We start from the raw sequence: 27,233 nt of genomic DNA, 5'->3' as shown, positions 1-27,233 counted from the left end.
GTGTTCTAACTCGTGGTTGTACCATTCACATGCTGAAATCCGTGGCTGTTGCCTACACTTGATTGCTTAAAAGAAAAAGGGGGGGGGGGGGGGGGATAGGGTTTTACTTCATGCGACAATACAAAGCTTCACCCGATCGCCAGCCATTGTGCATGCCCCTTGTCGGTTCTCTCGGTCAGCGCGAATAAAGAAATCGATTTTTTTTTTTTCGCACTGTGAATGTTGTCCGCCGGTGCACTTGCTGAACTTATTGAACTGCCCGCAGAGAGTAAAATATTGTCGACAGGATGTGCTGTACTCTCTGGCGATTGTAAAATACTTTCCAGGTTTCGGGGCATAAGCAAAATGTATTCTTTAAAAAATGCACCAAGGCTGTTGATCACATGGATAACCTCTGTATTTTTTTCTCGAAGCTTAAACCCTTGCGGACAAAATTAAAAGTCTTCAGCGTCTTCTGAGTCTAGATAATATTCAACGCATCGATTATTTGATTTGTGCATCACGGTGTATTCGTCCACTACGCGATATATTCCTGCTGGTTATAAGCCTCAACTTATGTGCAAATTATAATTAATTTGTTAATTTCTAATTTTCGTTAATATATCTACGATGACGCCTACATGTGGTGTACTAGCAGAGATCCGCATCAGCTGCATCCATTAATTGCCGAGTGTTGATGATGCTTAATTAGGATGAAAGTATATCATCATGGCAGAGTGTCTGCGCTATTGCGTCATTTAAAATAGTGAAGGAGCCCACCCTCTGCTCTTGTTGTTCGAGGGAGCACTCACTTCCCCTGCGTGTTCGAAGCATATGTAAAAACAGACCCCTGCACCAGTCTCGTGTTTTTTGATTGTGTCAAACCTTTTCATTCATGTACGAAATATACTGAGTTAATGTATTTAGAAGAGAGCTCATGGACAATGGCTTCACTCTGAAATTAGCTACAAATTTGAAGCATTTATAAATACAATAAGGAGGTTTACAAGAAACAAGTGCAGCATGAACAATATCTTACGACAAAGAAAGGTTAGTTACTGTCCACCTCGAACACAATGTCAAGCAGACAATCTTGGTTAAGGCGGCGCTGTCAAGAGGTTGCCCTGTCCAAAATATTGTGGCATTCATATTGGTTTTGTTATTCCAAAGTTTCAGCAAGAAATTATGGCCTAGGAATCTGAGCATTATTACAGGTTGGTTTCGAGACAAACGCGCTAGTGACAAGTTGTCTTCAGAAAAATAAAACGAACAATGCTGCACAACCGTTTTAAATACGCTATGTGCGCACAGAGCAAATTTAAACGAAGAGAAAAACAAGTACAAGGAACCGGATCCATTGGCGATTAAAAGTTCACCTAGGGTTTTTAAATATGATTAGTTTATTTTCCACTTGTTTTTATTTTAACGCACCGCTGACATTATGGACAGCCGGCACCGGTTGCGGTGTATAATTCAGCGGCTTCAGTATTTAAGCCTTATATTAAAAAGAGAGGTTTATTTTTTTTTTTTTGTATTTCCATGGGTCGAAATGGCACCTCAAGGATTAGGTTCGGGTAAAGCACGTTCCCTTCAGCGCTTTACGGATTGACATGTGGCACAAAGGCTGGTATTACGCGCCTGAAGGCGGAAGAAAAAGCTGTGGGCGCTGCATTTACTTTGGTTATTTTGCCTTTGCTTAGTTCAGCGGAAACCCCAGTGTCTCTAGACTTATTTTTTTACTATATAGTGCGTTACCGCCTATGTTTTTGTTGGGGTGTTTGATGTCTGCAAGGCACTGTAAAGCTGGTAGTCAAGGCGGAAAGCTGGGCTAGTTGGTTTGACATAGTTAATTAAAAGACTAGCGCATAAAACTAGGACAAAGACAAAGAAGGAGACAGGACGTGCGCTAAACATCAACTAAAGGTTTACTACACCAAACATGTACTTAAAACACTACAGTGGCACATGCGCACACTGAGTTACAAAAAACTAATCAAGAAGTGGCAAACTGTTTCGCAGATACATGGTTTCTTTCCTGGTCAGGGCAAGTGACGTCGTGCTTACACACTTGTCACCTTCCCTCATAATGTGATAAGCCTCACAAATCTCGCGACCTAACCTTGTGCCTCCCCTACCAAGCACACACGTGGCATCAAACGCCGGCACGCACCCGCACCGCTTACAATGCGTAGCCAAATGGCTGCCCCCCGCCAATGAATCCACCAGCGTGCGATGCTCTCGTAGCCGTTCATTTAGGCAGCGTCCAGACTGTCCCACGTAGCATCTACCGCATGAGAGGGGAATGCGGTATACAATGCCAGCGGTGCACGGAACGAACTTGCACACGTGTTTTATGGTGCATACCGGTTTCCTCTTCTCATTGACGGCTTTGCACATGCGCACCAGCTTTTCGGGGGCGGTGAACATGACGTCCACACCGCACTTCCCTCCAACTTTCCTCAGCCGGTGCGAAAGCTGGTGCACGTACGGTATAGCCGTACGCCTGAGCCTTTTGGCACTTTCTCCGGCGGCCACGCCAGGGCGGCCACCTGCCCTGACTTCCTTCAAGAGGCCTTCCGCCACAGCCATCACGGTGTCGTTAGGGAAACCGGCCTTCTTCAACCGGTGCACTTGCGCTTGCAAGCTGTCCTCAATCTTATGCTGGCAGGACTTCTCGAGAGCACCCCGCAGGCAATTTTTTGCAATCCCCCGTTTTACCAATTTAGAATGGGCCGAATTATACGCTAAAATTTCTTTTTTTGTGCGAGGCTGGTACGACCAACAGATGTGCCCAGTGCCAAAGAACAAACTTAGCTCGAGGAACTGGAGGCACCCGTCCACTGGAACTTCATGCGTGAACCTCAGCTTGCCAGAACAATCACCGAAAATCTCTAAAACACTTTTTACACCCTGTGGTTTGTCGCTCTCGTTGTTAACATGCATAAACACAATAAAGTCATCCACGTACCTAAAACACTTAACAACACGCTTTTCGTCTTCAATGCACGCTGCAACGCGCTTGTCAAACTGTCCTAAAAAGATTTCACTAAGAATCGGGGCTATGCAAGACCCTATGCAAATGCCATCTTTTTGCACAAACAATCGGTCATCAAAACAAATGTAAGTGGATGAGAGGTAACACTTAACTAAGGCTATAAAGTCATTTACCGAAACCCCGCTACTATTCTGAAACTTCACAGCCCCCCAGCTTTCAATCCGCTCTCTTACAGCATCTAACAACTCTTTTTGTGGTATGGAATAGAATAGCTCCTCAACATCAACTGAAAACGCGAAATTAGCTCCTGAAGCACCACCTTGCGCTGCCAAAAATTCTATCACATCTTTTGAGTTGCGCACTCGAAAAGGGTCTTCTACGTCTAGTTGGCTAAGGTGCTCTAGTAGGTATTTTGACACCAGGCCTTGCCAGGCTTCTTTCTCTGATACAATAGCTCTGAGAGGCATGCCCTCTTTGTGTGTCTTCGCAGAAAAGAAAACGTTCAGCCCCTGCTCATTCGCTGCTTTAACTGACTTATGAAGTCCTGTCAAATTGATCTGTTCGCAAACCTTTAATGCCTCAGCCTTTACTTTCCTGCCAGATCTTTTTAGGAGAACAACATGAACATAAAAGGTAGAGCCGGCTGAACAGAGGACGCATACCATGCATCCAGCGTGGTCAACAAGGCATTAAATCTTCTCACATCGCTGCCGTTTGTTGATCCACGACCTTGCGCTTTAGCTTCGCTTTCGACGTCGCCGTTATCTCGCGCCCACAGTGGTGCGGCCACAGTTCTTTGTATCTGAGACGAATTGCCGTTATCCTAATGCATATTTTGACGCATAACACTCGTTCGCAATAAGCGATCGTTTGTTATATTTGCGGTCGTTATAAGAAGGTACGACTGTGTTTCTTGACCGTGGCCACGGAAACCTTCATCCCTGAAAGTATGCTGGGCATTGTTCTGCTTCTTGATGACGTCATGCCTGCTCGATATGTTGACATCAATACAAGACGTCCTACTTTTTCTTCACTTCGATTCTATTCTTTCAATCCTCTTCTCTGTTTTTATCTTCCGGAGTCTTCTTCCAGTTAACCTCAGCACCTTCCTTTCTTCACCCTTTCTCTTTCTTTTATTTTTCCCCAAAACTTGTCTGAAAGTAAGAAGTCATTTATATACATCTGTTGTCATTTATTCCTTTGTTTGCAGCCATCAGCAGTCGTCAAGGCTCTACGACAAGTGGTATCCGATAAAGACCCCTCCTTGTGGGATGACCTTGTGTGAGTATTCAAAGAAGTTCATGTACGTTTCCACTTTATCCTTTTCTTTTCGTACAACTTGCCTGTGCCTACAGCAGAGCGCCCATCATAGTTTTGTCTATCACCGAGGAGATAGTCTGAAAAAATGCACTGCACCTGGTTAGGAAGCGAAACGCAAAAAGGCACCCATGTGCTGTGGGATGTAAGTGTACGTTGAAGATCTCCGGATGGTAGGAATTATTCCGAAGCCTCCTACTGCGGCCTCTCTTTCCCTCTTTCTTCTTTCACTCCCACCTTCCTACCTTCCCTTACGGCGCGGTCGCGGTTCCGGTGTCCACCGAGTTATTTGAGACAATTACTGCGCTATTTCCTTTCCTCGAAAACCAATTTTCAATTTCATTCTTCCTGGCTAGGCTTATACTACGCTCCATGCGATATTGTGGTTCGCAAGGCGCCCAGTAACGCGTTTTGCAGCAGCCAACGCCATCTCCGAGTCGAAGACATTTGAATAAAGATAGCAGCCTGCGCATGGAAACAGCGGCGTTCTTTGGCGTGCGTGGCTTTGAATTACGGTACAAAATGAGTAAACGTTGCAAGACTACACTGAGTTAGCGGTAAGCGCATTTTTCAGAAGGGCTTAATAAGCTCTTAAGGGCTTAATGAGCGACAATGGGTTGCTTTCTGGTGGAAACAATTTTCCGGATTCCATGCAGGCTCAAAATCCGCTACTTGTAAACTTTTTTCGAGTTGATACTTCACTAGTATTATCTGAGCAGCCATTTTGCGTCTACCATTGCTGAGTTCTGCATGGGTTGCAGTCTGCAAGAGGCTATAGCTGCTTTCGATTAGCTTGAGAAAATTCTGCAGAGACATTTACGATTGTTTACGTGTGCTAATGCGAGAGCATTAAAGTGCTGAGTCAGACTACGCTGCAGATTGAATATGGGTAAGGAGTCATGACTATGACTACAAGGAATGACTATGCATACCTTGTAAAAATGCAATATACCCTACATTGCGTTACTTGTAAAGTTCTCAGTCATGCTACATTGCAGAATCACAGACTCATGACTCTCACACGTGACATTTCGTCATTCATGGTTACACATGTGATCTTATATGTGTTGTGACCTCGTACACCGGCGTTCTCACATCATGCGAATTTCGTGCCGTGGACGGCGGCGGACACCGGCTTTTGTGCTGATGGGATATATAATGCTTTCGCAATAATATTTCACACTTCCTTCAAGGACATTAACTGAGGCAGCAGATTTTCGCCCACAGCAAACAATGTCTACTAAATCAAATTGTTTTAAAGCTGATTAAGGTAAATGTCGTATCGCTATCTGCCTGAAAAACGAACGCAGAATGGTAGGTTTTACGTTACTGACGTTACCTAAGTGTAAACTAAACTCCTTGAACGAGGGACTACTATTGGATAATATGGAGTAGGCTTCACCTGCACTAGCAACACTATCAGTGCACTATCATTCGTATTCATACATCAAGAAGGAACCGAGTGGCGGTGATTTCGCGTTTTACTGTGGCGGCAGTTGCAAAAATAGCGTTTTGTGCTCGGCTGTCCCGATGCGCTCGAAACACTGGCCATGGTATAAACACGCGGCCCTGCGTTGATGATCACACACGCGCAGCCTCAAACGTTCAAAAACAGGGGCAGCTGCTTCGCTGAGAACTAAAACGGGGGCCTTCGCCTCTCCCCCCCCTCCCCCTCCCCACACACACACTTTTTTTTTCTGTATTTCCGATACGGCTGGCCCGGCCGCAAAATCGAATGCCGGATGCACAGTTCCCTGAACCTGCGTTCCTTGACAGCTGTCGTTAAAACGAAACGAAAAATCGGACACAGAATCTTTTGTCGTAAAAGTTTAATTAACGTTGGTTTGCAATTACGCTGTGTGTAATTAATCGGAAGTCAGATTCCTTCCAAAGAGAATCTTCGACGCGTTTTTCGCGCAACAACAAAGAGCGAAGAACGGAATTTCCAGGCTTAGCTGCTTGTGTCCCGGGATTGCATTTATTCGAGAACATTGCAAGTCCGAGCTCTGTCACACCGGACCGAAGCTTTTGTGTGAAAAAAAAAAAGAAATTCACAGCAAATGCGCACGCTACAGCCTGTCTTCGTATTGTTGCTGCTGAAATTCTTTAAAATAACGAGTGTGAGGTGCCAAAGCAAAGATGCAAATATATGCCACGTTGACTCTATATGCCGTGATAAATATTGCTGTTACAGACTGTGCTTTACGCAGGCGAAACGTTTCCTCCATTTTTTTTTAGGACGACGCATTGCGCGTGCATCATGTAACAGCACCGAGCCAAGAATGAGAGTTCAGAGAAAAACAGGGTTCTCCTGCAAAGCTGTGGCTTTTTCTTTTGACAATAGGAATCTAGCGAACACACATCTGCATTCATAGGTTCTTCTTTCGTTTTCCACGAGGAGATCCCTTAATGAAAAGAAGGGAAGAGAGGTCGGCCGCAGGAACACACATCTCGCCTGCTACTCCACTCTGGAGAAGGGGAGAGAGGAGAAGAAAAAGGGGAAGGGAAGTCATGATGTCCTGACGATGTCAAATTTCATTAAGGTGCACATTCTGCGTCGAAGACAGAAATACACAGACGTGGTTAATCCTTGCGGTCATTGTCAGCGAATGCTACATTGTTTTAAATCATATTTGCAGCTATGAACGACAAAGGCGAGCTTACCGCAGCTGCGCGCTCTGTGGCACAGGCGGACGATGGACGACGGCCTGAACACCCGCGAGGCGGCGCTGCTGCACGAAGAGCTGCGCGATGAGGACAGCGTAGACAGCGCCGAAAACGGAGACGCCCACCAGCAGTTTCTTCTCCGGATTTCCCAAGAGGTGGCAACCATTACGGGTAAGCAGGCTTCTCTTTTCCCGTCTATCTACGGACACAAAATTTTGCGCCTTGTATCTGTCCGATAGTCCTCGCCTTTGAGGAAACATTGTGTAGGGAAGAGCGAGGCAAAGCGCGACATGGTGCAAAACACAACACTTTGTCGCTTAGCGCCTCCTAAGCTTTCAGTGAGCCATCACATTAACCTGACATTTATGCGGTATAGCCCGTCGCATCTCCACTACAATTGAATTCAAGATTGACCAGACTGGCCCCTTTTGAGATCGGCAAAAAATTTAGAAGGGAGCCTTGGTGAACGTGAAAGCGGTCGAAGAAGCGCGAAACGGAAGTTGTTACAACTTGTTATTGGCCTCTTATAAATTTTAAATTTTCTTCTCCTTGGGTAATTAAGATAAATATAATTTAGCAGTAAGCTACAAAGGGGCAAAGAACGACGTTGTGATGTTCTGGTGTGACTAAAATAAATGCATTGGTTTCACTGCTTGCTCTGAAGCTCTACCCGTGTTATCCAGCTCTCTAGTATAGTCCGAGCGTACAAAAAAGAAAAGGCTGAACGTCGACTACCGCGCAAGATGCATGTAGAAAGCACTGGAGAGCCGCAGGCAGCGCTGGTGCCAACAAGCGTTTTGGTGCTCCTGAATTCGGCCACCACAAAACAGTAAAGAAAATGAATAAATAAAAAAGCAGACAACGCATAAAGAGTCTCGCGTACTTCAGCGTCACACGTCTGGTAGGCATGAACAGCTGCTAGTGCAACACATTTTGACAATTTCCGGAGCTTTCCACTACGGCGTCTGTCATAGCGTGAGTCGCTCTGGGACGTTGAACCCCGTGAACCAAACCAAACATTCTGACAATGAAGCGAGCTCTGTTCGGCCTGCAGGCTGCAGTCGCATTAAAGGGATGCTGAAAGGTTTCCCAGAAAAATTGAGTGGAGAGATGCACTTTACAGTTTTCCACCCTCGGAATTCGAATTTCTCGTCGAAATTAGGCAGAGGAAAGCGCAAACCTATTTTATTTGGGCGAGAAGTGCAGCAGCAGCCTCGGGTGAGCTCGCGCGCCTCGTTGCCGCCTATGATTGGTTGGGCGCCTCGTGACGTCAACAATGGCGCTGGCTCGGTCGGCTCGGCCGCCGCCGCTGCACATGAACCGCGGCGCTCGGCGGTTCGAAGTTGTTATTTTGCTTCTTATGCGACGATGGAACGCATCGAAGATTACCCGTAGTATCTTGGCGTCATCCCCTACATGTTAGAACCGATTGCAAAGAGCAAACCTCTCCAAGAAAGAAACGATGCTGGCGCAAGCCGTGATTTTGACTCGAACGAAAGCGAAGTGTCAGCATCTCCACGTGTTGGAAATGGCTTTGGTAAGTATACTTTTCTTGCCAAACTACATTCAGAGATACAATGGATGAATTTTGAGGCGAGCAAATCCAGTATAGCACTGCCCGACGTAATTTTCCTAATACAATGTAAGCGGGATGCGATCGTCGGCATTTTTTGTCTTGCCGCTTGTCAGTGCTGCCGCAAATCTGCTTGTAATCCACAAAGATCATTGGCATGAGCAATAAATTATCAGGCTCTTTTTGCACGCAAATTTTATGCTTGCACCACTTCATGGTCGCTGCATGCCGGCTCGATTCATAACATACAAGTGCGCAGCACTTTGCGACAAAACTCGTCTAGGTGACAAACATGCGCCTTCCGTTTTTCGTGCCAAGATGGGAGCTAGCAGTAAATTAAAATCCTTGTTTAGGCGAGTTGGTTCATGCTACAAGTCCTTGTAAGAATACTTTCATCCGTTTGCGCCGCCTTTATCGTGCTTGTTGTTCAGATCTAGCGGCAAGAGATTTTTTCACTAACTAGGTGGACTCGTGCTGCAACCGAGCAGGATGAATCGCAAGGCTGGCTGTAGCACACGTGGCGCACAATTATATAATATTATTATTAATGTATGAAGCCATGCGGCAGTCGGCAATTCTTTACGACTACATGCGTTATTAGAAATGTATTCCTGGCAGTTGAGTGATGTCATTGTAAACACTCTACTTCCAAAACAGGTGTTCCTCCGTCCGCTGCATTCCAGAGGGGAATGAAGAAGACTGCTGGTGCTGCCAAGAAATTGATGAAATTATCAGAAAACAGACGGTATTGCACCGGGTTTCAGTCGAGCTGACTGTTGACAGGCCCAGTGAATGCATTGCCGACAGGCTCTGGTGATAATTCTAATCACGAAAGTGGCCAGAGCATAGCACTGTTGCCTTTGACGGCTTGAGATCCCTTCGCTTCACAGCAGCGACTCACTTCGCGGAGAGCTTCTTTTTTTAAGGGAAATAATGAAAGACCACATCGTCGCGGCCGCGGATGTTCGTGCAGCTGAGGGCTGCGCAGAACGCCAGCGTGATGGGTCCACCGCTTCATTCGATGCTGCACACCTTTCTGTACGTCACCACAAACATAAATACGCACAAATAAAGAAACACAAGGCAGCTCGAAGCAGCTTATGATGGCACGCACGCAGAAACAAGCCCGGCCGCGGAGGCTCTGAAGCGACGGATCACCAGTGTTTACGTCACAACTCCGCGGTTTCCGGTTTTGGCTCGCATCGTCAGGGTCATCAGCAGCGCTCGGCGGACCGCGGGGGGCGGAGCTGCAGCGTAATTTTAAACGGCGATTACGTCGCTCCTAAGTTATGAATCTGTAAAAAAATTTCACCCCTGTGATTTATAGAGTTCCCACATCCATACGTGAGCATTTTAATGAATTCGAAAAACTCTTCAGCATTCCTTTAAGAAACCCGAGTTCACGCGCTGAAAATCGAACAAAATTGCATGCCCATTCAACGCCGTTGAGCGAAAGAGGAACAACTGATACAATAAAACAGAAAATTTGCGATGAAGGTGGTAAATTCAAAAACATCGCGTAGCCAGGCTGCACGCACAGCTCGGCGGTAGAACTATGTCGACCATAAAGGGGCATGAAACAAAACAACGATAGGTCGCTAGGTTGGGTGTTAGTGCAATGTGTTTCATTAGAACAAACCCGCAAAGATTGCATGGATGTGCATCGAGCCAACTTCGTGTGCATTCATCGGAAGTATGAATAATGGAGACATTTTGGAAGGGCGCCTCATCTTACCTCGAGCACTGTCTCATTTTCCCCTAGGGGAGGGGGGTCAAAACGGTACATTCTGAAGTTTTACATTTCAGTAAGTTTTGCTCTGTTCATATTCAGCTGAACTTTTTATATTTGGTGAGCGTGATGCTAGGACACCAGGAAATAATTCGGCAGAATTTGCTTCTTCATTTCTGTGAATATAAAATAACGGTGACGATTTCCAGAACTTTTCTCGCGTTTTTTTCCTACTTTCAGCTTTGAATGAATACTTTTGTTTTTTGTACTTCAGCTTGACAGAGCACACCATGTCATGCTTAAAGCAACAAGTTTCCTTCTCCCAGCCATGAACCTCAGTTAGCTCTACGAGAGTTAACTGTGTAGCTAGTTGGTTTTCAGACATATAACCGCTATTTTCAGCGCAGCAAAGACGCACACAAGAAAGACAGTGTTGTCCTCTTTCGTGCGTGTGTCTTCGTAGCGATGAAAATCTCAGTTAGCTCGTTCATTTGTAGACTTGACTACATGCAGTGTGAAGGGGACACTAAGGGTCAACTCTGTAAGGTTCTTGCACAAAGAAACATCTTACAGGGGGCCCTTTCGTGACTGAGTTGATGTTTGTCCGGCACCATAATATGTCTCCCGTCGATCAATTAAAATTCATGAAATTGTTGGAAATTTCAGGTGTCGTGTGTTTTTTTTTTTCACTTTATTTTGCGAGTTCAGTTTTTCTTTCTTATTATTAAGCCGGTTAAAGTGCACTAGCGGCAACTGTGCGTCAGTTACCTTAATATTCCTGGGCGCAACCCTTTGTTGTCTTTTTCTTTGTTCTTTTCGACAAGAACTATCATCTGCACTCACCGTAGTGTACTCGCAGAGACAGCCGGTGGTGCTACACCTACCTTTCACTTCTTGCTCTTTTTATGGCTTACAACAGCGCTATTATCTTTGAAATGAACTCCTTTGTCATTAGAAACTGGTAGTACACTAATCCAGGCCAACTTCAATTCGGTCCCGAGTGTCTCTTTATTCTCAAAACTTTGCTAATGGCTGCCGCTCATATTTCGTGCTCTGTCCGCCCCAGTAAATTCGTTTCGTAATCCTGCGCAGCCTCGTCTTTTAACTAAACGTCCTCATTTGATAAAAGGCGGCGGAAGTCCGAAACAAAATCGCTCTTTGGAATTCCTTGCGCCTTGTGCTTCGCTCAGATGACCGGAATATCTCGTCTCTTTTCATCATCGAGCTACTAATTTGAAAGGGGCAATTTGAATCTCTATTTGCAACGGACATTCAGGCCAATGGAATGCCATTGGAGGTGCTCTCTCGGGGCGGAATCGCCGCCGCTTTGCTGTAAGTCGAGCAACTGCAACCTTTCTACAGCGATGAGAAATGTAAATTGGTCGGGAAAAGGGGGCTTAAGCAATAGCTGACAAGATCTTCGGGCTCTGCTTAGGGACACCCGAGCTACAATGCATGCTCAGGACTGCTCAGGTCCTCAGAATGAAGCGTTCTGCAGCTAGGAGGTGTACGCTCAGGAAGGCATTGAGGTGCTTCGCCTTTAGAACATTAATTTATCCAACTTTGAATAACGTTTTTTTCCCTCACTGCACATGTTCTAAGAGCCTGCTGCGTGCCACTCGTTGCCAGCCAAGCCCACTGTTGCTTTGGCAAGCCTGTTATGTAAATGTGACATGTCCTGTGAACTAAAATTGTTACTATTATTGTAAAAAAAAAGTGTAGTGGAGACCATAAAGAAGTGAGAATAAAGTTGATTTTTTTGTGCGTCCAGTCTGAACAAAAAACTGGCCATCCGCTTTCGAAATATAACTTGTTCTTGAAGTCTTGTTCTTGAAGAGAAAAAACTTCATCATTTAAGCTCTGTTTGCTCTTTTGAAGCGAAGACAGCGCTGTCGTTCTTAAGCAGAGCTTCGAAGATGGGTCGGTGGCGAACACCTCTTCAGAAGCAGTGGCGATGGTGCTTAGAAGTGCCTTAAGCTACCGCATTATGCCTGTGCATACATCGTCTTGCACGGCGACAGAATTGTCAGGCACACGAGAGGCCGTCCACTATATTGACAACCAGACAGCAAAGCAATGGACTATAGTTTGCGACTGAGGACCTGACCTGCAGACCATAAAAACGCGTGTGAAGCCAAGGACGTCTGAGCTACTAGTCGGAAAAGTTGTGCAGTAGCTAGCTGAGGCATTTAAATGCGGCCATATGATAAGGCTTCAGTGGATAACCAGCCATTGCGGCATAGCAGGAAAAAACGCGCTTATGCTGAAGCTTATGCTATGGGGCTTCCGTCAAAGTAGCATTCTCTAGAAGTAGCAGACTTGCTGGCGCATTCAGCGCAAGCTGCAACGTAGTCACACTAGAACGGCGTGAATCACCAATGGGACCACGCCTGCCAGTTAATGTTGTCTGTTACGGCTTGGCGTCGCGTTCACCAAGCGCTTCTTCCCCAAGATCAGAGTTGAAGCTGGCCCGATTCTCTTGCACTGCAACATTTCAGCGAAAATTTGTGACATTCTTTGCGAGTGCCCTTACAACACTGATGCCAGGAGGGCACTGTGAGCTACCGTAAGACGACTGGACTCTCGGCCTCTCTCCGAAGAAACTGCCTTAACCGCTATTGCGAAACTTTTGTAGGGCGAAGGCCGTTCTTAAACTCTTGCGTGAGGCAGGCCTAGACACCAGCCTGTGCCACATTTTGAGGGCTGTGCGTGGTTTACACGATTTGGACTGCAGATTACACACGTGCATAAGCGTGTGTGCCGGGGCCTGTGCGAGTGTGGGTTATAGTACCTCTCTGCAGCTATGCATGGACATCATGCACTACTGACGCAGTGAAAGCTGCATAATCATTCGAAGTTCTGCTAAGCTTTGTATTTTCATGAAGGCCCATCTCTGTTGATGTGTGCAACACATAAACTGTGGGAGCTACGGGTCGAATCGACGTAAGCCGCAGTTTCCTTCATATATGCATATCATTACCCATCATAAAGAGATACCATACGGGAAAGCTAATCACTGAATATGAGGGCTAACTTTGAGGCAATTAACCGCGAACTAGGACAGTTTTACGAGCACTTTAGTACTTCACATTCAGTTCGCTCTGTCAAAGTCAATTGGCAATTATATAAAAATAGGATGCTAGAACATAAGCTTGATATATTCCCACCATCCTCATAAAGATTGATTTAAACAACCAATGGTGTAATAACCATCTGCAAAACCTCATTAATAAGCAAAAACGCCACTACAGAAATGCTAAACTAGTTTCTACTATAGTCACAAGGCTGTGAGAACAATGCGTCTAGAATTAGTACTGCCATTTTTAGTGGTTTGGGGAGTTACGCTTAAAACCTGGGTTCCCAGACTCTTCAGGTCCGTTAGTCATGTTTTACTTTGTTAACACACTGAAGCAAGCTGTGCAGCCCGTGCGCAGTAGATGCGCTGGGGTTTGTGTCCATCGCTTCATTGGAGGCCTTTGGGGAAGCAGCAGGTGTACAATATTCAGACCTCGCCCTATGGGGAGAATTACGGGGGGCTGCTGACTCAGGACCCTTTTTCAGAGATGGCAGGGGAGCCTTCGCTGCGTCTACCGGGGGCCTGGATGGCCCTGTGTCAGGTTCACCATGTGTGATCTGTGCAGATGCCAAAGGCCAATGTAGTGCCCCACACCGTAGCTACACTTGAGCAAAATTGATTTGCAGTCGAAGAAATTTTGCTCTTGACTGCAATACGTCTTCTTTCTTCTTAAAATGAAGTGTTTTCTTTTGCCTTTAAGCTGGTGATTTCTTATTCAGCTTCCCAAGATAGGCAAAATCTGTAGTATGCGGAGGGCCCCCATCAGAGTTCGCACAGTGTGGCGCAGCATTGCAGTTTCCTGATAGATGATAATTACAGACACATTTCTCGCCTCTTTCATGGCCACGGGAGCTTTGGGAGCAGTGGCCGAATCTCAAGGTATATATCGACGGACAGAGATTTTTGTGGGCCCTGCTTCAAACGACTACGGCAGTATGAAGGAAGGGAAGATCAAGACTAGGTGTTTTGTGGGAATTTCTTTGTTTTCTTTCCGGATTTTTGTTCTGTTCACATTTACTACATTTTTTTCAGTAAGCCCATCGAGCATTTATTCCTCTATCAAATGAACAGTCATTGCCAGAGGTGACACCACGTACTGTATGCAGAGGTCTATGGGCTGTCATGGAAACAAATTTTTTCAAGCGATTCAATGTTTATGAGTCTGGATCGTCGAGCCTTGTCATGGAGTTCAAATGATAGGCCTCCGTTGGCTAATTACGTCTCCTTTGTATTAAGGGCCCAAGGCATCTGTTAGACACTTTGACACTACAAAAGATATCATTTTTGCAAGTATTCCTGTTCTTTCGCTGAGGACAATTTGGAACTTGGAAAAAGTATTTTTTTCTATGGATAAAATGAACGGTAACCTTGATACGCCCTTTTCGGGAGGGCGATCATTCAAAGATAAGGAAGCAGCCATTAAATATGCATTTTCTTAGGCCGCAGTGCCAGCCTGCCTCCATGGAGCCCAATGAGGGAACGAGATGGGAACTTTCCCTGTCCACGGCAGCTGTACACCACCACTATACCCAAATATGGCGTAACTCAGTGTAGTTAGATATACGTGGTTAGCCCTAGCGCTAAATGAAAGGAGAAGCCAAGAAGGAAGGAGGAGGCAGAAAAGTTGTGAGAAAAAAAAGTCACGAAAGTGAAATAAGTAGGGAAGAGCAAGAAAAGGCGACTGCCGATTTCGCCCTGGTTGGGTCAGCCCCGGGGATGCAGTCTACGGGAAGCGGGAGCCAAAATGATGACTTGCCTCTACTAAGGCCCCTTTAAGGTCCAAGCGCTCGGCGTCAAAGAACCACCAGGATCCCCTTTTACTCGGCCATAGCCAAACGGCAGTCACGGCTGTACGTGGGTGGGCTGAGCCCACACGTGCTCGCCAACCCACGGTGACGCCCAAACCACCATCATCTCCATATTGCAAATGCTCCTACAGGGTAAAAAAAAAAGCACTGGAGGGGACACACGCTCCGCCTTAAGTGTTTGACGCGTAAGCGTTAATGGGTTAAGGCCCATATATGCAGAATTGATAAGGATTGACTTTACATTCATGCGTCCCAAGAAGTCCTCATACAACTTCTGCCGCAGTGCTGCAGCGGTTAAGCGACGGTTAAGCAGACGTTCTTGTTCCCGAACAATATCTCGCGGCCAGTCATTAATTAGACAGGCACCTGCCAGGGTAGTCAGTTTGCTCACAATCCGTTGGGCAGGTTGTGATGACGCCACAAGGTCATATGACCTAGGTGACCACCTAGGTTGCCGGAGCGGCCGGAGCAACTGGCCGCTCCGAGGCTTCAGGCTTCAAACAGTCGCCAACGCCGACGCCAAAGCCGACTCCGGACAATTTTTCCCACATGGGGGTACTACAGGAAACATAGAGAGACATTCATTCTTTACCCATTTGCAATTCGCAGGCCTTCCCCTTGACACCGTCCTGGAGAGCGCGGGCGAGGCGCACACGGGCTCCTGCCTCGACTGGCACGGCAATGCGCTGCGCTTCCTGGGCGGCTCGTTGGCCGATTTCCTTGTCAACCTGGAGTCCCTGCACGTGGTGCTCGAGCGCGCTGGGCTGCGGCTGCGCGGAAGTCGCCTCAGTGGTGTCCGCGAAGAGCACGGCCGCCTGGTGCTCCAGTGCGTGTCGGCAGCCAACCAGCCGCCCCTGCTCAGACTGCTGGCCGGCTCGCTGCGCCGGCTCGCCGCACAGCTCTTCCAGCTCAGCGTCCGTGTCAGCGTGGCCGGCTCCAAGGCACAGCAGGCCACGCTGGTGCTGCAGCCGGAGGCACCCGCCGGCTCCTCTCCGTCACTGTCGGCGCCGGCAGGTGGGGTAGCGGCTAAGCCCGTAGCCAGCGCTAACCCGGAAGACCTGGCCGTGTCGGTGGCCACCTTTTGCCGGGCCTTCCCCTTCCACTTCATGTGCGACCGGCAGCTGAAGCTGACTCAGCTGGGCATGGGCCTGGCACGCATCTTCGGGGGCAAGGCGAGCACGGTGCCCGCTCTCTTCACCTTCGTGGAGCCGAAGGTCGAGATGCGTTTCGACCACGTGGTGGCTAACATCAACCTGCCGTTCCTTCTGCAGGTCCGCGACGACGCCATAAAGCACGAACGGTACAAGGTGGGTACAGGTCTCTCCGCTGATGTGTGGCAGCGGGCGCACGAGAGTGGCCGGCAGTAGGAATGGAAATCACAGCTTTTCGGGGAAGTGTCGGGGAAGGCGGAGACAGGGTGATCTCGTAGAGAGAATAAGCTGATGTAACAGTTAATCGAAGCGCAGCAACAGGATAGCTCTATCTGCCTAGAACCATACATAGAGAAATATTTTAGTGCTCTAGGTGTACCAACGCCGAGCAAGAATCTTGCGTTATATGAAGCATCGGAGTAACTCGGGTAAGCTCGGGTTACTTCGGTGGATCGTCGCGTAAGCTGCAGCCAATGGGAGGAAGCTCGAGAAAGTTCGGAGGATCGTCGCGCCAGCTGTAGCCAATTGGTGGAGGGCGTCGCGCCACCTTCCGCCGAGTGGAAAGAGCATGTGACGATGAAGGGCGAGAAACGCTGTTGCGTGCACATGCAGATGCCAGAAAGAAGAGGCGAAGAGTGAACACATGATTGCGCACGTCTACTCTGTTTAACTGCATTAAAACCCTACCACTTTTTTCTTCTACTGAGTTTCTTCTTGCTCAGCGTTTAAATATCTCATCATCAGTAAGAAATAAAATTCCATTATCGGATTCAACACTGAAATCAAAAGCCGCTCTGTGATGAATGGGTAAAAATCATATTCATGTAACATGGTCGCAAACTCTATGCGGCATCTGGTTATGGGCTGACTTTTTGTCTAATATTATTTTTCACGTGCGTTTCTCCAGGCAGTGATTCTGGAATAGAAATGGATTGTTATACTTTTAGAGCGTTGGCTCTTATAAGATCGTTCTTGAACTGTCTTCATCGTTCTTCACCCGTCTTTTACTTTGCAGAGCAGGCTCCCCGTGTACAATGAATCGATCGATTGATCAATGAATCAATGAATCAATCAGCCGATATATCGTTTATAATACTTTCCCAGTACTGTGAAAAGTAACCAAGAGCTCTGATCTCTCCAGTGAGCTCAGTAATACCTCAAGGTTTCTCACCAGATTTGCCCTGCTGTGGCTGCGCAATGTCCTTTCTCAGGGCATGGAGGTCAAGGGCCAGATGGTGCACTGCCCGGAGTCACGGGCGCTGCTCTTCCTGGGCTCTCCCGTGCTGGACGGCGGCCTGTCGGCCATGCTCCGCCGGGGCCTGTACATCTCGGACGTGCCCGTGCACGACGCCACACGCGACATCCTGCTCGTCGAGGAGCAGAGCCGCGCGCAGGACGGCCTCAAGCGCCGCATGGACAAGATACGCGGCTCCATCCAGGAGGCCAACCTGGCCGTCGAGGAGGAGCGCCAGAAGAACGTCGACCTGCTGCACCTCATATTCCCGCCCAGGGTGGCCCGCAAGCTGTGGCTGGGTGAGCGTGCTTCTGGCCTCCGTCTCCTATAGAAATAGCAGGCGGGACCCTAGAAAACCCCGCACCACCGAAAAAGACCGCAGCGCGAAGGGATTTTGGCTCGGAGCTCTCAGGAAGCTTGATGTGAAGAAGTCGGGGCAAAAAACGGACTAGGGACATAAGAGAGGACACACAAGACATTCACGAGTGCTACTACTGACTGTTTATTCATGCTGTCGCATAAGGCATATAAATATAAAAACGACGAGCATGCGCCTAGAGAGGGTAGAGAAGGCGAATCAGTCTAGCAACAAGTTATTTAAAAAACGAATGTAAAAAAGCCCATTCAGCAGAATAGACGTGTAGAGACACAACGCTCGGACAACTTTCTGATATGATAAACCTCTAGAAGGGGCCTAGCCTTTTCATTCCCGCTCTTTCCAAGAATCAGGAAGCTTGCGTAATTGAAGGTGAATGAAAGACTAGGAACTCATCTTTCTCGCACCAATGCCTGCTCTGCTTCATTGCCATTCAGATGAGACGGTTTCGGCAAATCGATGCCCTTGCTCTGTTTTTAGCCTTTTTTACTCTCTCTCTCTTGTTTGCTACCCTTCGTGCTTGCTCCGCACAAGCAGTGAAATGAAGGGAGAGAGTATCCCGCACTGTAGCCACATGAAAGGAGAATATCCGTTTTATGCTGACTTCTCCTTTCCTTCTTCAAACAGCTGTGTAAGGAGGAGCATCCAGCAGTCAGGCGAGCATCTTGCGCTGCGGCGAATGCTACCGCTTCTCTCAATTTGCGCCGCATTGCGGCAAGTAAATGAACATAGGCGACAGGAGGGATCCCATTTAGAAGCAAGTGATTTAACTGGCATCGAAAGTATATAGGTACCGCCGGTTGAGCAATCTGTGGCTTTCTCTCAAGAGAGCGAAAAGCCCTTGAGAGCATGCTGGCTGTCAAGTTGAGCGAAATAGCGATTTGAAGGTATGAAAAGACTCCGCAGGTCTTCAATGGCACATCATTAGAAGTCCCACGGAGCCAAAATGCGTCTTCCGTTGGGAATTCGCCTATTGGCCGGGCGGAAGTGATTGCACTAGATTGGGGAGTGGCATCACTTCTGGTAAAGGCTTCAACAGCTGCAAATGCTATGACACTGCGAACCCATAATGTAATTTGGTGTCCGGGTAAATTTTTTTTTCTTGCTTTCTTGTTGATGTGTGTGCAAAGGTTTTGCGCTAACACTCTACCTTCAGGCCTAATTCAGCCTGCTTAGCAACAAGTGCTGTTTACTTTGCCACCTAAGTGGATAAAATTTAACAGATCTTGTTTCTGGGTGCTGGTCAGGTGCATTTACGACCTTTTCTCTTCACTCATAGTTAGGAGCAACGAAGCAGACCCCAGGCTCACAACAAGCGCATTGCATTTTCCAGTTTTTCAAGTGCATCTGTGGGATTTTTATCGGTCGAAAAGCATCGTTTCCAGTGAATGTAGGTAATTCAAGCTTTAAGCACTTGTTTTATTCTCGGACTTCAGGTACAGCTCAGTAGAGCGAAATTGTTCTGCAGTCCCGCGGAAGAAAGAAAGCCAGTTATTCTGGAATTTCGTGAAGACTATAGTGATGGTTAGCCGTATCTATAGTAAAAAAATTTGCAAGCGTATACTTGTTGAAACGGAAAGCTAGGCCGCTCTGCAGCAGCTACTTAAAAGGCATGCATATTCTTCTGTGCTTTTCAGTTAACTGATGAAGGTGAGGCAAACGGAATTTGGATGCGTCATGTTATGTTCATTTAAAACGTCTTGAAGTGTTGCTTACTGTTTATTGAACGCAGTCGTTATTTTTACTCTCACTTTCAAGTTACTGCCAAACTTTTTCTTCTGTGCGGTAAAAACTGACAGTATTATCAGGCTTAAAAGTTGAATACAGATAGTTTTCTTTTATGTCTTGAAACTGGTTCATATTGTATTGTTTCCATTTGTTTCATCTGTGAATAAAATGAACCAAGACAATTCGCTTCGTTGCGTAGAACAAAACAAATTATCGCTAACAACCTACATGAAATAGGCCATATCAAAGATATATGTTTCTTAGCTCATAATTATTTCCAATTCTTCCTTCGCGTACACTCTTTGTCAAAAGTTTAGAGCCCAAGGGGTTTGCTTCTAAGCCTCGCAGTGGGACTCCTGTATTATTCTTGGACAACCTGCCTACTGGAGAAGGCAGGACCAGAAATATTCTTGCCCTCAGAAAATTCGAAACGCTGAAGATGCATTACGAACCACACAGTGTGGTTCAGAAGCAAACCGCCTGGGCTCCAAACTTTTGACAAAGGCTGTACATTACTAGCCACATTCGTAGCATTCCTTCGTCCGTGATCAACCTGCTGGGACTTTGCGCGTACTCTAACTGCGAAAAATTGAGTTTCCGTGTTTTTCTTCGTGATCATGAATTATGACGAAAACCCTGGCTGTGCCATGGTTTTCCTCAGAGTTTCCTCATCCTTGGCATAACGGTAATGAACGTCTCGGTGGGCCTCTTACCCCTGTCAAGCGGGCAAGTTAAGTGCACTTACGGAGAGTGTACTTCGCTATAAGTACACTTTGTCGTATCTAAACGACGCAAGTGAGTGTCACTCGCGGAAGAATGCACTCCGCTAGGAGTGCGTTCATGGACCACACTTTGCTGGCCGAGTGCGTAGCCTCGACGCCAGCGGTTCCAATGGTACAAAATTTATAGTGCATAAAAAGTACTTACAACTTTATTTTACGTGCTATAACACAATTATCAGAGAAAAGTTCGTTGGTTATAGCTACAAGCGAAGCAACAAAACAAGTAAACGTGATCAGATGCAACATCGCTGCCCGCCGCCATCTTGTTTGTTGTCAAAATTCTGGATAGTCTTGGCTGGACTTGGCTTTTCTTCTATTTTTGTTTTTTTTTTTAATCGTTAAAAACTGTTGAACCTCGTTTTATTTGCGCTATCACGTTAAGCAATCAAATATTATGAGTCTTTTTTTCTTTTCCATCGTCCTGTTCACAAATTCCGCTCATTTTCTATCGGCATTTTTTCTTACAACGAGTGCACTTTGCTTTCCCGTTTAGCACCGCGTAGCCCAAAGTGTCACTCGGGATGGCGAAGCGCACTCCCCGTAAGTGCACTTAACTTGCCCGCTTGACAGGGGTATGACTCTGATAAGCTTCCTCTCATAAACTCTATAGGCTGGCTCTACGTCTTTTCTCTTTTTCCCGGTTGGCGAAGGTGTTTGTGTCTTTATTAAATATTGCTGACACTCGCATGTGCACCGGAAGTTACGAGTTAGCAACCGCAGTCTAGACGCTCAATGACACACACTCTGTGCATTCATACATTCAGTGTTTGGTTGTGCGGGTCTGGACTGTTTGTCTCCGTCGCGCATGGTGGTTGCTGACCTTCGGTTCTCGGTGCAGGCGAGTCCGTCGAGGCCCAGCAGCACGACCAGGTGACGCTGCTCTTCTCAGACATCGTGGGCTTCACGGCCATCTGTGCCACCGCCACGCCCATGATGGTCATCAACATGCTCAACGCCCTCTACACGCAGTTTGACCAGTTCTGCGGCGAGCTGGACGTCTACAAGGCTAGCTTTCTCTTCTCTGTCTCTTCCTTTCCCATTGGACTCGCTGCAAGACAGCTGCACAAATACTGCTACTTGAATTTTACAATGCACCATCTTCCAAGCCTGTTCTATATCGCAACATGAACTCTGCACATGGCTCCTTAGTGAAGAGAACAGAAAGATAACTTTTTCTTTTCTTTTATGCGCGCGCAATCAGCCGCCAGTGCAATTAATGGTTGCTTCTCGCTGCTTCAGGCACACAGCAGTAACTTTTGCTTGCAGTTGTCCTCCGACTATTCCCGCCGATGAGGTCGTTCTAGACAATACTCGGCTGACTTCCACGGCAATTTTATTCAAGGCCACCATGCCGCAAAGGTGGGAGGCTGGTAACTTGTTTCAGGTTTTAGCGCAGGTCTGTGGGTGCACTACACAAATTACACTAATTTAGATGACGCTTTACTAAGTTACGTTTACGCATGACTGAGTGAATACATTTGCCTATAAAGGCGATATTTTAGTTAGTAAGTCACCGATATTAAGTTGTTTCTTTTGTTTTGCACTTTACGTGGGCTTGTTTTAAAGCGTATATACGTAATTCACCTCAACCCAGTTTTGCAACGGGTGAGAAAGAACCCTGAAGGACTTTTCCAAACCCATAATCTGGGCAGCGCAAGGCCTGCTGTCCATTTCAAGCCTAGAGGGCCGAAGGTAGCTGCTTCACAGGTCTCAGCAAAGAGTCAAGGCCGTAGGAGCCGTAGACTGAAGCCCCTTCGCAGCTCCAGGGGTGCGAACTCTTTACTTTACTGAAAAAAACTGTTTATCACCGCCACCCGAGGACTTAGGGTCAAGGACAAAATTAAAATGAGAGTTTCAATAATGAAGTTTAACAGGCGTACGGCACATCTAACGCAATTCATTTGTCTAGTTTAGTTAAGCAGCATCCACAGTTCCTCCCTGTACACCTTGTCTCTAAAAAAAGTGGAAATTTAATTTTCTACAAGGCTTTCAACTTCCGCGAGCGCTGTTGCATAATGCAAGCGGGAGCACAGAGTAATTTCTCCAGACTTCGTAATCTTTATTTGGGTGCTGCTCAAACAAGCAAGGCAATGCTTGAATGCTAAGTGTGTTTCACCGTTCTTCGCCTTGCAGTTTTATCTGCACCATTCTCCAGACGAATATCAAAAGAAAGCTTTCAGTCTATAACAAATATGACATTCGTTGTTCTCGTCCTCCTCTCCAACTATGCCTTGAACGGTCTTCTTTCGAATCATATCGGTTAGCTCCATGCATTTTTCGTTATGTTTTATTTTCTTCTCGGGTACTGAAAATGCAAAAACTGCTTGAACTGAGGCACTGCGATAAATCCCTTGGATTAAGAGCAATGCTCTTCGAATTTTGCCTTCGCCCTGAGACACTTTACTATGCTCTTACCAACATGGTTAAACAAACACCAGCACGGCTTGCTGAAGAGTCGCCAAGGTCGTCACGAGTGAAGCACAGGAAAGTGCGTTGAAGGCACTTGATGCGAGTACTAAATTCTCCTGATCTAGATGTGTTTTGTTTAATGAAGTTAAAGTTCCAGGCGACCAGATTTTACTTAATCATAACCTACAGAATGTTAGTGAATGGTGCGTTAAATGGGGGATGGAACTAAACGCTGACAAGACAGTATTTATGCGGATCACTAATAAAAGAAACAGTCATTCCTTTTCATATAATCTTCCCACTCGGCACCTTTCAGAAGTCAAAGAGTACAAGTACCTAGGTGTAACACTAACGAATAATCTTAGTTGGAATAAACATATTGAAACCGTATGCTCTTCTTCGTTTCGTAATCTCTGTTTTCTTAGGCACAAGTTAAAACAAGCTCCCCCTAACGTTAAGCAATTGGCATATTACACCATGATCAGGCCAAAACTTGAGTATGCATGCACTGTTTGGGATCCTCACACAAAGACTAACATTAATGCCCTTGAAAGAATTCAGCGCAAAGCAGTTCGGTTTATATTTTCTAAATATCGCACCACTGACTCACCATCTGCTCTGTTGCTTCAACATAATATACAGTCCCTTGAAACTCGGCGTAGAATACTAAGGTTAAGATTTCTCTTTCTATTGAAAACTAACAAACTGTCAATGGCCCCCGATTTGTATCTCCAACCTATAACGTCCAGGTCATCCAGAAACAGGCACACTGAATCGTTAAAACCTTACTTTGCCAGAACTAACATATTCAAATTCTCTTTTTTTCCCCGCACCATTAACGAGTGGAATCAGTTGCCACCATCATCAACAGTTGACATTGATGCCATTGAACAGGCCGTTCATTGATTTTTTTTACTTGCCTTGTACTTTTTGTTTTGTGCTTTTTTTGTATTGTGTTTATTGTGCCCCTCCTGCAAGGGCCCTTTACTGGGCCTGCAGTATGTCCTAAATAAATAAATAAATAAACAGCGCAGAACGTGGACGGGACACAAGAGCAGCACACACAACAAGCGCTGAACTTTGAACAGCCCGACCAACAAGCACAAACTGCAGTTCTGGCCAACTAAATTCTGCTCTTGAAAATAATTTTCATACAGCAAGGAGAGACCTGTTCTTAATTTTTAACGTCGTTTTTAAGGGCGCTGACACCAGACAGTCGCAAGAGATCGAATTCCAGTGATGTTGGTTTCTTCGCACAATTGTAGTGTAAAATGGATACGCCCACCCGAGGGCTATCCGGCGTCATTGGCTACGCATGTTGCAGTAACAACACGACAAACTTAATAATTGCTTGGGTTTAACACTTTCCCAAAGTCATCAATGCCATGTTGTGAACACATCCAGCGTAACTTGCTCACATAAGGTAGCAGAATATCGCAAAAGAAAAGAAAACAGCTCTACGGGTGGCAGAACACAGCTGTCAAAGAGGGACAGACATCAAGGGTTTATCCACAAAAGCGAACAACCTGCTCGCATCGCTTATTTTTTTCATTCACCTTGCTTTGCTAATAAGGCTTACCGATTTCCCAAGCCTACAAGCAGGCTGGTGACTTAAGCACACCGCAAAGCGAAAAGCAAATCCACTTTCTTAACAGCGACTTTTGAAAGCCACTGCTTTAAAGAACTTTTGCTCGCTGTCTTTGAGTCGTCCGACAAACCTCGAGCAGCAAAGCCAAAATTTCAACCTTCTTTCCGTTTCTTTCTGCGCGTCTGCAGAGTTGCGAAAATCGAACGCGTTCGCCTGCCTTGACACACGAAAAACGAAAACGCCGACGCGGCGCTCTTACATGTCCTCCTTCCCCGTCCAAAACTAATCCGCTCACGGTGAAAATCGCGCAAGCACTTCCTGCGCCTTTCGAGGTATAATAACCTTCCGCTTCCCATAATGCAACTTGACTAAAATCAGGGCACGGCCCGAAGCGTTCGCTGCGCGGTCTGGCGCGGGCTCCGTGCCCTGAATCCCAAAGCGCTGTACGCGTGCAAGGCGCTCGACGCGTACGAGCGCCCTCCTGTGTGTGTATGCGTCGTCGCGCACGGGCCTTGGGGTAGCACTCGTTTAGCTGGGGAGAGTACGGCCAACTTGTTATGTAAGCGACGGCCGGTGAGGCTTCAGTTTGAGAAGGGGAGAGGATTGAAGAAGAGGAGAGGAAGGAAGGAAAAACTCGTGCGCGCTCTGCTGAAAACGATAGGAGCGAGTGGGGTGGTATTGAAAAATATTCCGCTACGGCAGGAAAGCCTCAGAACCTGCGGAGCGACTAGTCCGCTCCTAAATCCGATTTGTCGCTGCGCGAATATTTGTTTTTTCTCCTTCAAAATCCTTGGTGAGTATAAGGTGGCTGGAGTGAGCTTCAAGGAGGGGAAGGGCAGGGAAGAGTGTCCTCGCTCCAACTGCATCTGTGCTCTTTTCCTTTCCACTGGTATTCGTCCTTCCTTATTCTCGAGGGCTACGCGGGAATCCGGGCGTTCAGGGGGAGCAATTTTCTCTTTTCGTTCTTTTTTTTTTTTCGCGCCTCAGCAGCGAGATGCAGATATGGGCAAATAGGACCAAGCCGCTCGGGCCTCGGCAGTGGTTCCACGTCCGCGCCAGCTGCTTCGCGAGCATTGTGTTTTGCTCCAGCATTGCGGCCGCTGATCCCCACATTCACACCACTGCCGTTGCACCCTCGGATTGCGGAGGACATAACTCGTCGGGCCAGCGAGTGGTCGGAAGGCATTACCTCGCTTTGGAATTTTTTTCGTACTCTTGAAGGAGAACAGATGCGAGACGCGTGATCAGAATGAAACGAAAAAAAAAAAAGTTAAGTTAAAAAAGACACGCACCAGTATTCAGGTTTTCAATTTTGTCTGAAAAAGTTTTGCTCACTAAAAACTTTGTATCTAACATAAACGACATTTGCGATTCGTTTATTTTGATGTTACAATAATTATAAAAAAAATTTCGTCGCGTATAGAAAAGTAGTGTTAGTCGAGATTAAAGACATCAACATGTGCCGGAGCATTACCGATGGCTGCAAGGACATGCGCAAATGTTCCTTGAACGATACACCCAGCTGTCGTTACCCTCTGATAACATTAAGCAAAGAAATAGCTTCCTGTATTACCTTCCTGTAATGAGAAGTTTTAATCATTATAAAATGACCTAAACTATATTTCTTTTCGTTATTCCTAAATAAAGCATAAAAAGAGATAGTGAAACTTAGGAGATCTCGAATTTTTGCAGAACATTTTATTTTCTTACAATTGGCGGACATTTTTATGCGTTTATCAGCAGACGAAGAAACCGATAAAGATGTTTCGCAACGCGTCAGTCGTAAACCATTCCCGAGAAAAATATTGTACACTTGCATTGCTTTCGCCACATATTTCGCATTAATTGCATAGTGATGTGGTCCTCGTCCTTTCAATACGCAATCAAAAAGTTCACTGCATTTCTCTGTTGTCTAGGGCAGGCTAAACAACCTAAAACACTGTTCATTGTTAGAGGCAATGGAGAGAGCTTCTGCATGAAATGTTCATAGTACGGACTTTCGTCAGCATATGCAGGGCACTCAAGCAGGATATGAACGGCAGTTTCGATCGAGCCGAAGTTGTTACAAAGCAGACTGTTTATTTGACCGAAACGGTATCGCAAGCCGTTCGTAAATGTAGCGTTCAGGTGAAGTTGGACATCTTGACAAGCTCGGATTTCACCTTGCCTGTTACCCTTAGGGGGAAGCGCGTGGAGTGACGACATCGTGCAGTAGCTCGGATGAAGGACGCGAAGCGTTAAGGAGCGCGGAAAGAGGCCCAAGCGGGCCGTCGCGTCCACGTTAGCGTTGGTGGCAGGACACTGGGGCGAGGCCCAATGAAAGGACCCTGAGTCCGTGCGCTCAAGCTCAAAGCCGCCCGAGAAAGATGTCAAGACGTTCAAATATGGACTCGCCGAGCATAAGTCTGCCGGGAAAGACATGAGGGTTTTCAAGTTTTGGCCGGCCCGTGAAGTATTCATAAATCAAAATTGCGATTTTTCCAAAAGCTTGAATAGCACAGTCAATATTAGGAGAAGCATAAAGGGATGCCAGCTGGCGCTTATTATATCTTCATCACTAATGTGCAATCGTCATGTAAAGATTTTAAAGGTGCACTGAAGAGGAATCTGAACTTGTCTTTTTGCCGCGGGAACTCGATCTACACGTTCCGAGCTTTCTTAGGAACTTCGATTTATTGCCCTGTGTGCCAATTTCCGTAATTAAATCAAATTAACGTCCGGCTCCCGCCTTTTTTTTTAATTCTCCCTTACGTACGGTGCGTACGATGGGCGGAGTCGACCAACGCATGGAGCGCCTTTCACCCAGTCCCGTGGCGGCTTG

At 46.6% G+C, this 27,233-nt stretch overlaps 1 protein-coding gene across 3 annotated transcripts in view; it reads left to right on the top strand.

Annotated features, from left to right (window-relative positions):
• Gycalpha99B (guanylate cyclase 1 soluble subunit alpha 2) overlaps positions 1-27,233 on the top strand; it is a 198,036-nt gene that overhangs the window by 135,176 nt on the left and 35,627 nt on the right. For all 3 annotated transcript variants that reach the window (XM_089566075.1, XM_089566076.1, XM_089566074.1), the window contains exons 3-7: positions 4,185-4,255; positions 6,981-7,129; positions 15,754-16,451; positions 17,507-17,828; positions 21,254-21,420. In XM_089566075.1, coding sequence (XP_089422201.1) covers positions 4,185-4,255; positions 6,981-7,129; positions 15,754-16,451; positions 17,507-17,828; positions 21,254-21,420 — 1,407 coding nt within the window. The remainder of the gene's footprint in view (positions 1-4,184; positions 4,256-6,980; positions 7,130-15,753; positions 16,452-17,506; positions 17,829-21,253; positions 21,421-27,233) is intronic.

This window comes from Amblyomma mixtum, chromosome 1 (genome assembly GCF_055824585.1).
Source record: "Amblyomma mixtum isolate Tamu chromosome 1, ASM5582458v1, whole genome shotgun sequence".
NCBI lineage: Eukaryota > Metazoa > Arthropoda > Arachnida > Ixodida > Ixodidae > Amblyomma > Amblyomma mixtum.
Note: the sequence above shows the minus strand (reverse complement) of the source record. Positions and strands in the feature narration are given on the sequence as shown.